We start from the raw sequence: 15739 nt of genomic DNA, 5'->3' as shown, positions 1-15739 counted from the left end.
TGGGGACACTATGGGCGCACTATGGGGACACTATAGGGACACTATGGGGACACTATGGGGATACTATGAGGACACTATGGGGACACTATGGGGACACTATAGGGACACTATGGGGACACTATGGGGATACTATGGGGACACAATGGGGACACTATAGGGACACTATGGGGACACTATGGGCGCACTATGGGGACACTATGGGGACACTATGGGGACACTATGGGGACACTATGGGGATACTATGGGGACACTATGGGGACACTATGGGGACACTATAGGGACACTATGGGGACACTATGGGGACATTATGGGGACACTATGGGGACACTATGGGGACACTATAGGGACACTATGGGGACAATATGGGGACATTATGGGGACACTATGGGGACAATATGGGGACAATATGGGGACAATATGGGGACAATATGGGGACATTATGGGGACACTATGGGGACACTATGGGGACACTATAGGGACACTATGGGGACACAATGGGGACACTATGGGGACACTATGGGGACACTATAGGGACACTATAGTGAATCTATGGGGACATTATGGGGACACTATGGGGACAGTATAGGGACACTATGGGGACACTATGGGGACACAATGGGGACACTATAGGGACACTATGGGGACACTATGGGGGCACTATGGGGACACTATAGGGACACTATAGGGACACTATGGGGACACTATGGGGACACTATGGGGACACGATGGGGACACTATGGGGACACTATGGGGATACTATGGGGACACTATGGGGACACTATGGGGACATTATAGGGACACTATGGGGACACTATGGGGACACTAAGGGGACACTATGGGGACACTATGGGGACATAATAGGGACACTATGGGGACACTATGGGGACACTATAGGGACACTATGGGGACATGATGGGGACACTATGGGGACAGTGTGGGGACACTATGGGGACATGATGGGGACACTATGGGGACACTATAGGGACACTATGGGGATACTATGGGGACACTATGGGGACACTATAGGGACACTATAGGGACACTATGGGGACACTATGGGGGCACTATGGGGACACAATGGGGACACGATGGGGACACTATGGGGACACTATGGGGATACTATGGGGACACTATGGGGACATTATAGGGACACTATGGGGACACTATGGGGACACTATGGGGACATTATAGGGACACTATGGGGACACTATGGGGACACTATAGGGACACTATGGGGACAATATGGGGACATTATGGGGACACTATGGGGACAATATGGGGACAATATGGGGACAATATGGGGACAATATGGGGACATTATGGGGACACTATGGGGACACTATGGGGACACTATAGGGACACTATGGGGACACAATGGGGACACTATGGGGACACTATGGGGACACTATAGGGACACTATAGTGAATCTATGGGGACATTATGGGGACACTATGGGGACAGTATAGGGACACTATGGGGACACTATGGGGACACAATGGGGACACTATAGGGACACTATGGGGACACTATGGGGGCACTATGGGGACACTATAGGGACACTATAGGGACACTATGGGGACACTATGGGGACACTATGGGGACACGATGGGGACACTATGGGGACACTATGGGGATACTATGGGGACACTATGGGGACACTATGGGGACATTATAGGGACACTATGGGGACACTATGGGGACACTAAGGGGACACTATGGGGACACTATGGGGACACTATAGGGACACTATGGGGACACTATGGGGACACTATAGGGACACTATGGGGACATGATGGGGACACTATGGGGACAGTGTGGGGACACTATGGGGACATGATGGGGACACTATGGGGACACTATAGGGACACTATGGGGATACTATGGGGACACTATGGGGACACTATAGGGACACTATAGGGACACTATGGGGACACTATGGGGACACTATGGGGACACGATGGGGACACTATGGGGACACTATGGGGATACTATGGGGACACTATGGGGACATTATAGGGACACTATGGGGACACTATGGGGACACTATGGGGACATTATAGGGACACTATGGGGACACTATGGGGACACTATAGGGACACTATGGGGACACTATGGGGACACTACGGGGACACTATAGGGACACTATGGGGACATTATAGGGACACTATGGGGACATGATGGGGACACTATGGGGACACTATGGGGACACTACGGGGACACTACGGGGACAATATGGGGACATTATAGGGACATTATAGGGACACTATGGGGACACTATGGGGACATGATGGGGACACTATGGGGACAGTGTGGGGACACTATGGGGACACTATAGGGACACTATGGGGACATTATAGGGACACTATGGGGACAATATGGGGACACTATAGGGACACTATAGGGACACTATGGGGACACTATGGGGACACTATGGGGACACGATGGGGACATTATAGGGACACTATGGGGACACTATAGGGACATGATGGGGACACTATGGGGACACTATGGGGACATGATGGGGACACTATGGGGACACTATAGAGACACTATGGGGACACTATGGGGACAATATGGGGACACTATGGGGACACTATGGGGACACTATGGGGACAATATGGGGACATTATGGGGACACTATGGGGACATTATGGGGACACTATGGGGAAACTATGGGGACACTATGGGGACATTATGGGGACACTATGGGGATACTATGGGGACACTATGGGGACACTATGGGTACACAATGGGGACACTATGGGGACACTATGGGGACACTATGGGGACAGTATGGGGACACTATGGGGACATTATAGGGACACTATGGGGACACTATGGGGACACTATGGGGACACTATGGGGACACTATGGGGACATTATAGGGACACTATGGGGACACTATGGGGACACTGTGGGGACACTATAGGGACACTATGGGGACACTATAGGGACATTATAGGGACACTATGGGGACACTATAGGGACACTATGGGGACACTATGGGGACACTATGGGGACAATATAGGGACACTATAGGGACACTATGGGGACACTATGGGGACACTATGGGGACATTATGGGAACACTATGGGGACACCATAGGGACACTATGGGGACATTATAGGGACACTATGGGGACACTATGGGGACATGATGGGGACACTATGGGGACACTATGGGGACACTATAGGGACACTATGGGGACACTATGGGGACATTATAGGGACACTATGGGGACATTATAGGGACACTATGGGGACACTATAGGGACAATATGGGGACACTATAGGGACACTATGGGGACACTATGGGGACAATATGGGGACAGTATGGGGACACAATAGGGACACTATGGGGACACTATGGGGACACTATAGAGACACTATAGGGACACTATGGGGACATTATAGGGACACTATGGGGACATTATAGGGACACTATAGGGTCACTATGGGAACACGATGGGGACACTATGGGGACACTATGGGGACACTATGGGGACACTATGGGGTCGGGTGCTTCCTTACTGTGCTTCTCCTGTCATGCCAAAGCCATGCAGGGAGCCAGGGGTTGGGGTGGAGAACAGAAAGGGGCAGCGTGCAATTAGGGTCAGGGTGCAATTAGGGTCAGGGTGTAATTAGGGTCTGTGTGCAATTAGGGTCAGGGTGGGGGGTGGGCAGTGTTAGCTGTGGGGCAGCATTCAGCCAGGCCAAGCTTTGGGATGGAGCTGTGCAGCCCCATAAGGAGCCCAAGGAGATGCTATGGGGCGGGGATGGAGCTATGGGGTGGGGATGGAGCTATGGGGCGGGGATGGAGCTATGGGGCGGGGATGGAGCTATGGGGCGGGGATGGAGCTATGGGGTGGGGATGGAGCTATGGGGTGGGGATGGAGCTATGGGGTGGGGATGGAGCTGTGGGGTGGGGATGGAGCTATGGGGTGGGGATGGAGCTATGGGGCGGGGATGGAGCTATGGGGTGGGGATGGAGCTATGGGGTGGGGATGGAGCTATGGGGCGGGGATGGAGCTATGGGGCGGGATGGAGCTGTGGGGTTGGGATGGAGCTATGGGGCAGGGATGGAGCAATGGGGTGGGGATGGAGCTATGGGGCGGGGATGGAGCAATGGGGTGGGGATGGAGCTATGGGGTGGGGATGGAGCTATGGGGTGGGGATGGAGCTATGGGATGGGGATGGAGCTATGGGGGGGGATGGAGCTATGGGGGGGGATGGAGCTATGGGGGGGGATGGAGCTATGGGGGGGAATGGAGCTATGGGGCGGGGATGGAGCTATGGGGCGGGGATGGAGCTATGGGGTGGGGATGGATCTATGGGGCGGGGATGGAGCTATGGGGGGGGATGGAGCTATGGGGCGGGGATGGAGCTATGGGGGGGGGATGGAGCTATGGGGTGGGAATGGAGCTATGGGGTGGGGATGGAGCTATGGGGCGGGGATGGAGCTATGGGGGGGGATGGAGCTATGGGGCGGGGATGGAGCTATGGGGCGGGGATGGAGCTATGGGGCGGGGATGGAGCTATGGGTGGGGATGGAGCTATGGGGTGGGGATGGAGCTATGGGGTGGGGATGGAGCTATGGGGTGGGGATGGAGCTATGGGGTGGGATGGAGCTATGGGGCAGGGTAATGGGGTGAGGGGGGGGGTCTTACTTTGTGTCGAGCTCTATCAGGTTCGTGTCTATGGGAGCTTCGTTCTCTGGAACTGAATAGAAGGATGGAGTTATAGATGGGCTGGGGGTTTATGGGGGATATGGGGGGTCCAGGGGGGGTCTTGTTGTGGGGTCCCCATTGCTGCCATGGGGGGTCGTGCTGTGGGTCCCCATTGCAGCCAGGGGGGGGTTGTATTGTGGGTCCCCATTGCAGTTATGGGGGTTGTGTTGTGGGTCCCCATTGCAGCCATGGGGGGTTGTATTGTGGGTCCCCATTGCAGTTATGGGGGTTGTGTTGTGGGTCCCCATTGCAGTTATGGGGTGTTGTATTGTGGGTCCCCATTGCAGTTATGGGGGGGTCGTGCTGTGGGTCCCCATTGCAGCCATGGGGGCGTTGTGCTGTGGGTCCCCATTGCAGTTATGGGGTTGTGTTGTGGGTCCCCATTGCAGTTATGGGGGGTTGTGCTGTGGGTCCCCATTGCAGTTATGGGGGGTCGTGCTGTGGGTCCCCATTGCAGTTATGGGGGGTTGTGCTGTGGGTCCCCATTGCAGTTATGGGGGGTTGTGTTGTGGGTCCCCATTGCAGTTATGGGGGGTCGTGTTGTGGGGTCCCCATTGCAGTTATGGGGGGTTGTGTTGTGGGTCCCCATTGCAGTTATGGGGGGTTGTGCTGTGGGTCCCCATTGCAGCCATGGGGGGGTTGTGCTGTGGGTCCCCATTGCAGTTATGGGGGTTGTGCTGTGGGGTCCCCATTGCAGTTATGGGGGTCGTGCTGTGGGTCCCCATTGCAGTTATGGGGGTCGTGTTGTGGGGTCCCCATTGCAGTTATGGGGGTTGTGTTGTGGGGTCCCCATTGCAGTTATGGGGCGTTGTGCTGTGGGTCCCCATTGCAGTTATGGGGTTGTGTTGTGGGGTCCCCATTGCAGTTATGGGGGGTCGTGCTGTGGGTCCCCATTGCAGTTATGGGGGGGTTGTATTGTGGGTCCCCATTGCAGTTATGGGGTGTTGTGCTGTGGGTCCCCATTGCAGTTATGGGGTGTTGTGCTGTGGGTCCCCATTGCAGTTATGGGGGTTGTGTTGTGGGTCCCCATTGCAGTTATGGGGGGGTCGTGCTGTGGGTCCCCATTGCAGTTATGGGGGGTTGTGTTGTGGGTCCCCATTGCAGTTATGGGGGGGTCGTGCTGTGGGTCCCCATTGCAGTTATGGGGGGGTCGTGCTGTGGGTCCCCATTGCAGTTATGGGGGGGTTGTGCTGTGGGTCCCCATTGCAGTTATGGGGGTTGTGCTGTGGGTCCCCATTGCAGTTATGGGGGTCGTGCTGTGGGTCCCCATTGCAGTTATGGGGGTCGTGTTGTGGGGTCCCCATTGCAGTTATGGGGGTTGTGTTGTGGGGTCCCCATTGCAGTTATGGGGCGTTGTGCTGTGGGTCCCCATTGCAGTTATGGGGGGGGCATGTTGTGGGGTCCCCATTGCAGTTATGGGGCGTTGTGTTGTGGGTCCCCATTGCAGTTATGGGGGTTGTGTTGTGGGTCCCCATTGCAGTTATGGGGTGTTGTGCTGTGGGTCCCCATTGCAGTTATGGGGGGTTGTGCTGTGGGTCCCCATTGCAGTTATGGGGGGTTGTGCTGTGGGTCCCCATTGCAGTTATGGGGGTTGTGTTGTGGGGTCCCCATTGCAGTTATGGGGGGTTGTGCTGTGGGGTCCCCATTGCAGTTATGGGGGGTTGTGCTGTGGGTCCCCATTGCAGTTATGGGGGGGTTTTGTTGTGGGGTCCCCATTGCAGTTATGGGGGGTCGTGTTGTGGGTCCCCATTGCAGTTATGGGGGGTCGTGTTGTGGGGTCCCCATTGCAGTTATGGGGGGTTTGTGTTGTGGGGTCCCCATTGCAGCCATAGGGGGGTCGTGCTGTGGGTCCCCATTGCAGTTATGGGGGGTTGTGTTGTGGGTCCCCATTGCAGTTATGGGGGGTTGTGTTGTGGGGTCCCCATTGCAGTTATGGGGGGTTGTGTTGTGGGTCCCCATTGCAGTTATGGGGGGTCGTGTTGTGGGGTCCCCATTGCAGTTATGGGGTGTTGTGTTGTGGGTCCCCATTGCAGCCATGGGGGGGTCGTGTTGTGGGGTCCCCATTGCAGTTATGGGGGGTTGTGTTGTGGGTCCCCATTGCAGTTATGGGGGGTCGTATTGTGGGTCCCCATTGCAGTTATGGGGCGTTGTGCTGTGGGTCCCCATTGCAGTTATGGGGGTTGTGTTGTGGGGTCCCCATTGCAGTTATGGGGGTTGTGTTGTGGGGTCCCCATTGCAGTTATGGGGGGTTGTGTTGTGGGGTCCCCATTGCAGTTATGGGGGGTTGTGTTGTGGGGTCCCCATTGCAGTTATGGGGGGTTGTGCTGTGGGTCCCCATTGCAGTTATGGGGGGTCGTGTTGTGGGTCCCCATTGCAGTTATGGGGGGGTTGTGTTGTGGGTCCCCATTGCAGTTATGGGGGTTGTGCTGTGGGTCCCCATTGCAGTTATGGGGGGTTGTGTTGTGGGGTCCCCATTGCAGCCATGGGGGGGTCGTGTTGTGGGGTCCCCATTGCAGTTATGGGGGGTTGTGTTGTGGGGTCCCCATTGCAGTTATGGGGGGTCGTGTTGTGGGGTCCCCATTGCAGTTATGGGGGTCGTGCTGTGGGTCCCATTGCAGTTATGGGGGTCGTGCTGTGGGTCCCCATTGCAGTTATGGGGGGGTTGTGCTGTGGGTCCCATTGCAGTTATGGGGGGTTGTGCTGTGGGGTCCCCATTGCAGTTATGGGGGGTTGTGTTGTGGGGTCCCCATTGCAGTTATGGGGGGTTGTGTTGTGGGTCCCCATTGCAGTTATGGGGGGTTGTGCTGTGGGGTCCCCATTGCAGTTATGGGGGGTTGTGCTGTGGGTCCCCATTGCAGTTATGGGGGGTCGTGTTGTGGGTCCCCATTGCAGTTATGGGGGGGTTGTGCTGTGGGTCCCCATTGCAGTTATGGGGGATCATGTTGTGGGTCCCCATTGCAGTTATGGGGGGTGGTGCTGTGGGTCCCCATTGCAGTTATGGGGGGGTTGTGTTGTGGGTCCCCATTGCAGTTATGGGGGGTTGTGTTGTGGGGTCCCCATTGCAGTTATGGGGTTGTATTGTGGGGTCCCCATTGCAGTTATGGGGTTGTATTGTGGGGTCCCCATTGCAGTTATGGGGGTTGTGCTGTGGGTCCCCATTGCAGTTATGGGGGGTCGTGTTTTGGGGTCCCCATTGCAGTTATGGGGGTCGTGTTGTGGGTCCCCATTGCAGTTATGGGGGGTTGTATTGTGGGGTCCCCATTGCAGTTATGGGGGGTTGTGGGTCCCATTGCAGTTATGGGGTCACTCACCATCACGGTGCGTCGGCTCCTCTCGGGGTTTGGGGTGCATCAAAGTGAAGGGCAGCTCCACCGCAACGTCACTGCACACAGAGCACAGACCCAATATAGGTATAGAGTATAGATCCAGTATAGATATAGAGTATAGATACAATATATATATATATAGTATAGATCCAGTATATATATAGTATAGATCCAGACCTATGGGGTGAGCTCAGTATAGATCCAGTATATATATAGTATAGATATAGCCCTATGGGGTGGGCTCCAGTATAGATCCAGTATATATATATAGTATAGACCCTGCCCTATGGGGTGGGCTCAGTGCTGATCCTGCCCTATAGGGTGGGCTCAGTATATACCCTGCCCTATGGGGTGGGCTCCAGTATAGATCCATCTCTATGGGGTGGGCTCAGTGCTGATCCAGCCCTATGGGGTGGGCTCAATATAGATCCAGCTCTATGGGGTGGGCTCAGTATAGACCCAGTATATATATAGTATAGATCCTGCCCTATGGGGTATGCTCAGTATAGATCCAGTATATATATAGTATAGACCCTGCCCTATGGGGTGGGCTCAGTATATATCCATTATATATATAGTATAGATATAGTCCTATGGGGTGGGCTCCAGTATAGACCCAGTATATATATAGTATAGATCCTGCCCTATGGGGTGGGCTCGGTGCTGATCCTGTCCTATGGGGTAGGCTCAGTATAGATCCAGTATATATATATAGTATAGATCCAGCCCTATGGGGTGGGCTCAGTATAGATCCAGTATATATATATAGTATAGATCCAGCCCTATGGGGTGGGCTCAGTATAGATCCAGCCCTATGGGGTGGGCTCAGTATAGACTCAGTATATATATATAGTATAGACCCAGTTCCTATGGGGTGGGCTCAGTATAGATGCTGCTCTATGGGGTGGGCTCAGTATAGATCCAGTATATATATATAGTATAGATCCTGCCCTATGGGGTGGGCTCAGTATTAATATAGCCCTATGGGGTGGGCTCAGTATAGATCCAGTATATATATATATAATATAGATCCAGCCCTATGGGGTGGGCTCCAGTATAGATCCAGCTCTATGGGGTGGGCTCAATATAGATCCAGTATATAAATATAGTATAGATCCAGCCCTATGGGGTGGGCTCCAGTATAGATCCAGCTCTATGGGGTGGGCTCAGTATAGACCCAGTATATATATAGTATAGATCCTGCCCTATGGGGTGGGCTCAGTATAGATCCAGTATGTATATAGTATAGATATAGTCCTATGGGGTGGGCTCAGTATAGATCCAGTATATATATAGTATAGATATAGTCCTATGGGGTGGGCTCAGAACAGACCCTGCCCTATGGGATGGGCTCCAGTATAGATCCAGTATATATATATAGTACAGATCCGGCCCTATGGGATGGGCTCAGTATAGATCCAGTATATAAATATAGTATAGATCCAGCCCTATGGGGTATGCTCAGTATAGATCCAGTATATATATATAGTATAGATATAGTCCTATGGGGTGGGCTCAGTATAGATCCAGTATATATATATAGTATAGATATAGTCCTATGGGGTGGGCTCAGTATAGATCCAGTATATATATATAGTATAGATCCTGCCCTATGGGGTGGGCTCAATATAGATCCAGCTCTATGGGGTGGGCTCAGTATTAATATAGCCCTATGGGGTGGGTTCAGTATAGATCCAGTATATATATATAGTATATACCCTGCCCTATGGGGTGGGCTCAGTGCTATGGGACCCCCCCCCCCCATAACCCCTCCATGGGGGGCACGAGGAAGGGGATGAATGTGGGGAAGAAGCTGGGGCTGGAATCCCTCCATGGGGGTGGGGTGGGTGGTGGGGCACATTGCAGCCCCCCCCCACCATAAACCCTCCCATGGGGGACACTGGGGGGCAATGGGGAGGAGTTACCTGGAGGCCAGGTCTCCCAACAGGCTGCAGGGGGAAAGGAGAGAATTAATTCATTAGTCATTGAACTCAACCATGTGCCCAGCCCTCCAGCACACGTGGGGGATAAGGGGACTGTGGTGATGGGCGATGGTGCCACTGGGAGAGATGGCCACAGCCCCAACCCATCCCAATGCCACCCCAACCCATCCCAATGCCATTCCAATCCTATCCCAATGCCACCCCCATCCCATCCCATCCCATCCATCCCATCCCATTCCATCCATCCCATCCCATCCATCCCATCCCATCCCATCCCATCCATCCCATCCCATCTCCATCCCATCCCATCCCATCCCCACCCCAATGCCATCCCCATCCCATCCCAGTGCCATCCCATCCCATCCCATCCCAATGCCATCTCCATCCCAACCCAATGCCATCCCCATCCCAATGCCATCCCCATCCTCATCCCATCCCAATGTCATCTCCATCCCATCCCATCCCCATCTCCATCCCATCCCATCCCATCCCAATGCCACCCCATCCCATCCCAACCCATCCCATCCCCATCCCATCCCAATGCCATCCCCATCCCATCCCATCCCATCCCATCCCATCCCATCCCATCCCCATCCCATCCCCATCCCATCCCATCCCATCCCAATGCCATCCCATCTCCATCCCATCCCATCTCCATCCCATCCCATCCCATCCCATCCCAATGACATCTCCATCCCATCCCATCTCCATCCCATCCCATCCCATCCCATCCCATCCCATCCCATCCCCATCCCATCCCATCCCATCCCATCCCATCCCAATGCCACCCCATCCCATCCCAACCCATCCCATCCCATCCCATCCCATCCCCATCCCATCCCATCCCATCCCATCCCCATCCCATCCCATCCCATCCCCATCCCATCCCATCCCATCCCATCCCCATCCCATCCCATCCCATCCCATCCCCATCCCCATCCCATCCCATCCCATCCCCATCCCATCCCATCCCAACCCATCCCATCCCATCCCATCCCCATCCCATCCCATCCCCATCCCATCCCATCCCCATCCCCATCCCATCCCATCCCATCCCATCCCCATCCCATCCCATCCCATCCCATCCCATCCCATCCCATCCCCATCCCATCCCCATCCCATCCCCATCCCATCCCATCCCATCCCCATCCCATCCCATCCCATCCCCATCCCATCCCATCCCATCCCATCCCATCCCATCCCATCCCATCCCCATCCCATCCCCATCCCATCCCCATCCCATCCCATCCCATCCCCATCCCATCCCATCCCATCCCATCCCAATGCCATCCCCATCCCATCCCCATCCCATCCCAATGCCATCCCCATCCCATCCCATCCCATCCATCCCATCCATCCCATCCCATCCCATCCCATCCCCAATGCAGTTGGAATGTCCCACCCCACACTGTCAAACCGAGGCTGATCTCAAGCTCAGCACAAAGCAAAGAGGGGCTGCACCCCCCCGCGAGGTGCCCACCACTCACCCTCCTCGCGACACCACCAGCTTCACCTTCACCTTGTAGGACACGATGATGCCCAGGATCTCCTTGTTGGCCCCGTCCCTCAGCCTGCGGGTGGGACACGGGACAGGGATGAGCGTCACCACCCCGGGGTGGCGCTGGGGCGGGAGGGGGCACAGGGCGCGTCTCACAGCGTGCTGGAGGCCAGGTTGGTGTCCTCGTGCTTCAGCTTCCCGTCCAGCGCCAGCCCGCGCTTCTCCCGATTGTTGGCGAGGAACGGGGTCAGGGTGTAGACTTTGCAGAACGTTGAGCTGGGAGCCACCATGTCGCTGGGGACAAGAGCGGGGTGTCATCCCATGGGGACCCCAAAGCACCTCGTGGGGCAGCAGGGACCCCAGGGCTGGGCACTCACTCGGCGTCTTCCACGGCCACGGGACACTTGTACTGGGCCGTGTTGAAGAGGCAGATGTCGGCGTATTGGCGCACTGGGGGAACATGGAGAGCAAAGGGAGGGGGGGGGGTCAGAGAGGGGACCCCAATGGGGCGGGGAATGGGGCTGGGGGAGGGGGGGAGGTCGCCATCCTCACCTGAGATCTTGATCTTCTTCACCGTCTTGTTGGTGTTGTTGGTGACGTGGACGTTGACGCTGATGGGTTCCCCGTGGTAGTAGATCTGCGGGAGAACGTGCAGGGTTGGGAGGGACCCCAGGGGTCATTCAGTCCAACCCACCACCCCAAAAGCAGCTTCAAGAACCCTGCAAGACCCCTGTGAGGTCAACCACTGACCAACCACTGACCAACCAATGACCAACCATTAACGAACCACTGACCAACCACTGACCAACCACTGACCAACCATTAACAAACCACTGACCAACCACTGACCAACCATTGACCAACCATTGACCAACCACTGACCAACCATTGACCAACCATTGACCAACCACTGACCAACCACTGACCAACCACTGACCAACCACTGACCAACCACTGACCAACCAGTGACCAACCATTGACCAACCATTGACCAACCACTGACCAACCACTGACCAACCACTGACCAACCACTGACCAACCACTGACCAACCATTGACCAACCACTGACCAACCACTGACCAGCCATTGACCAACCATTGACCAACCACTGACCAACCATTGACCAACCACTGACCAACCATTGACCAACCACTGACCAACCACTGACCAACCATTGACCAACCACTGACCAACCATTGACCAACCACTGACCAACCACTGACCAACCACTGACCAACCATTGACCAACCACTGACCAACCACTGACCAACCATTGACCAACCACTGACCAACCACTGACCAACCACTGACCAACCACTGACCAACCACTGACCAACCATCGACGAACCACTGACATCTGCCCCCATCCCCTCCGCCTTCCAGCCCCCATCCCCGGCTCTTTTTGAGCCCCCATCCCCATCTCCTTCCAGCCCCCATCCCTGCCCCCTTTCATCCCCCATCCCTGCCCCCTTCCAGCCCCATCCCCACCTCCTTGTCCAGAGACGCCTCCAGGTGCAGCGGTTTGTCGGACATGAGGAACTGCCTGGTGGTCTCTGCCATGGGTTGGGGGCCGGGGCGCTCCGGGGCGTACTGCACTTTACGGATGACCAAGCGAACAGAGTTCCTGTAGGGACAATGAGGGGACTGTCTGCTGCTCTGCCCCACAGCTCTGCCCCACAGCTCTGCCCACAGCTCTGCCCCACAGCTCCATCCCATTCCAACCCTACAGCACATCCCCATCCCTGTCCCACCCCATAGGACACCTCCATCCCAACCCTACAGCACATCACCATCCCCGTCCCACCCCATAGGACACCTCCATCCCAACCCTACAGCCCATCACCATCCCCGTCCCATCCCATAGGACACCTCCATCCCATCCCAACCCTACAGCACATCACCATCCCTGTCCCACCCCATAGGACACCTCCATCCCAACCCTACAGCACATCACCATGTCCAACCCCAAAGGACACCTCCATCCCAACCCTACAGCACATCCCCATCCCATCCCAAAGGACACCTCCATCCCAACCCTACAGCACATCACCATGTCCCATCCCAAAGGACACCTCCATCCCATCCGAACCCTACAGCACATCCCCATGTCCCACCCCATAGGACACCTCCATCCCAACCCTACAGCACATCCCCATCCCTGTCCCACCCCATAGGACACCTCCATCCCATCCCAACCCTACAGCACATCCCCATGTCCCACCCCAAAGGACACCTCCATCCCAACCCTACAGCACATCCCCATCTCACCCCATAGGACACCTCCATCCCAACCCTACAGCACATCACCATCCCCATCCCACCCCATAGGACACCTCCATCCCAACCCTACAGCACATCCCCAACCCCATTCCATCTTGGACAATATCTCCATCCTAACCCAACCCCATAGGACACCCCCACCCCTTCCCCACCCCATAGCACTCCCCCACCCCGTCCCATCCCAGCCCACCTCTCCCTTTACCTCTTATGGATTTTCTCCTCCAGGTTCTCGGCGCAGAAAGCTTTGACCTCATAGTCCACACCGCACGCCTGGACAGTGGGGAGGAGGTTGTGGGTCCCAAAAGCCACACGGGACCCGTTGGGTTCCCATCCCATCCCTGGGATATGGAGCGGGGTGAGGTGAGGACGCAGCGTCGCTCCTTACCTTCCCTGTGTCCTCGGGGCCGGGTTGCAGCGTGACGGAGCAGGGCAGGTTGGGGGGGATCTGCAGCACAAAATGGAGTCAGCAGCGGGGACCCAAACCCCAACCCCAACCCCAAACCCCAACCCCAACCCCAACCCCAACCCCAACCCCAAACCCCAACCCCAACCCCAAACCCCAAACCCCAACCCCAACCCCAAACCCCAAACCCCAACCCAAAACCCCCCCAGCCCCCTGTAATGGGGACCCATCGCATGCAGCCTGTTCCTATTAGGCCATGGCTCAGCACCGTGGGCTGGGGGGCTGGGGGTCATGCACTGCACTAATGCAGCTTTTGGGGGGTATTTAGGAGTTTTGGGGCTTTAATCCGGGGGATTTGGAGGAATTAAGGCTGTTTTGCCTGTTAAGATCCCGCTGAGCCCGCGGGGTTTAGAGCAGCTCAGGGCTGGAAAATGGCACCGTGTGCCCTGAGCTGCCCCTCAATGGGGGGTTTTACTCCTCAATTCGACCCAATCCCCCCCTCAGCCCTTGGCAGCGTTTCTGCACCTGGATGGGTGCTGCAATGAATGGGAGCAATTAGAATGCAAGCAATTAGAATGCAAGCAATTAGCACAGCAATTAAAGTGTGCAGAGGAGGAACCGCCTCCATGGAGGCACTGACACCACAGGGACCTGCAGAGCACCACACTGCATGCATTGATCCTGCAGCAATGCAGCCCCCCAGACCCAATAGATGGGGTGGATCCCGAAAGGCCCTGAGCCCCAAAGGGGGAAATTGCATCCCCCGACCCTAAAAAGGATGGATCCAAGGGGGATGTTGAACCTCAATGTGGGGCAGAACCCAAAGTGATGCTGAACCCAAAGTGATGCTGAACCCAAAGTGATGCTGAACCCAAAGTGATGCTGAACCCAAAGTGATAATGAACCCAAAGTGATAATGAACCCAAAGTGATAATGAACCCAAAGTGATGCTGAACCCAAAGTGATGCTGAACCCAAAGTGATGCTGAACCCAAAGTGATAATGAACCCAAAGTGATAATGAACCCAACGTGATAATGAACCCAAAGTGATAATGAACCCAAAGTGATAATGAACCCAAAGTGATAATGAACCCAAAGTGATAATGAACCCAAAGTGATAATGAACCCAAAGTGATAATGAACCCAAAGCGATAATGAACCCAAAGTGATAATGAACCCAAAGCGATAATGAACCCAAAGTGATGCTGAACCCAAAGTGATAATGAACCCAAAGGGATAATGAACCCAAAGTGATGCTGAACCCAAAGCGATAATGAACCCAAAGTGATGCTGAACCCAAAGTGATAATGAACCCAAAGCGATAATGAACCCAAAGCGATAATGAACCCAAAGTGATGCTGAACCCAAAGTGATAATGAACCCAAAGGGATAATGAACCCAAAGTGATGCTGAACCCAAAGTGATGCTGAACCCAAAGTGATAATGAACCCAAAGTGATAATGAACCCAAAGTGATAATGAACCCAAAGTGATGCTGAACCCAAAGTGATAATGAACCCAAAGTGATAATGAACCCAAAGTGATGCTGAACCCAAAGCGATAA

General features: G+C 54.9%; 1 protein-coding gene across 1 annotated transcript in view; it reads right to left on the bottom strand.

The window, feature by feature from the left end:
• The window catches only part of ARRB1 (arrestin beta 1), a 40524-nt gene that overhangs the window by 2609 nt on the left and 22176 nt on the right, over positions 1-15739 (bottom strand). Inside the window, exons 6-15 of the mRNA XM_085536584.1 lie at positions 14159-14218; positions 13976-14043; positions 12982-13117; positions 12046-12130; positions 11871-11943; positions 11650-11787; positions 11483-11566; positions 9978-10001; positions 8038-8108; positions 4667-4718 (exon numbers count right to left, since the gene is read on the bottom strand). Of these exons, the coding sequence (XP_085392710.1) occupies positions 4667-4718; positions 8038-8108; positions 9978-10001; positions 11483-11566; positions 11650-11787; positions 11871-11943; positions 12046-12130; positions 12982-13117; positions 13976-14043; positions 14159-14218 (791 nt within the window). The remainder of the gene's footprint in view (positions 1-4666; positions 4719-8037; positions 8109-9977; positions 10002-11482; positions 11567-11649; positions 11788-11870; positions 11944-12045; positions 12131-12981; positions 13118-13975; positions 14044-14158; positions 14219-15739) is intronic.

This window comes from Coturnix japonica, chromosome 1, assembly GCF_054131305.1.
Source record: "Coturnix japonica strain WE chromosome 1, WE-NBRP24, whole genome shotgun sequence".
In the NCBI taxonomy this organism is placed as follows: Eukaryota; Metazoa; Chordata; class Aves; order Galliformes; family Phasianidae; genus Coturnix; species Coturnix japonica.
Note: the sequence above shows the minus strand (reverse complement) of the source record. Positions and strands in the feature narration are given on the sequence as shown.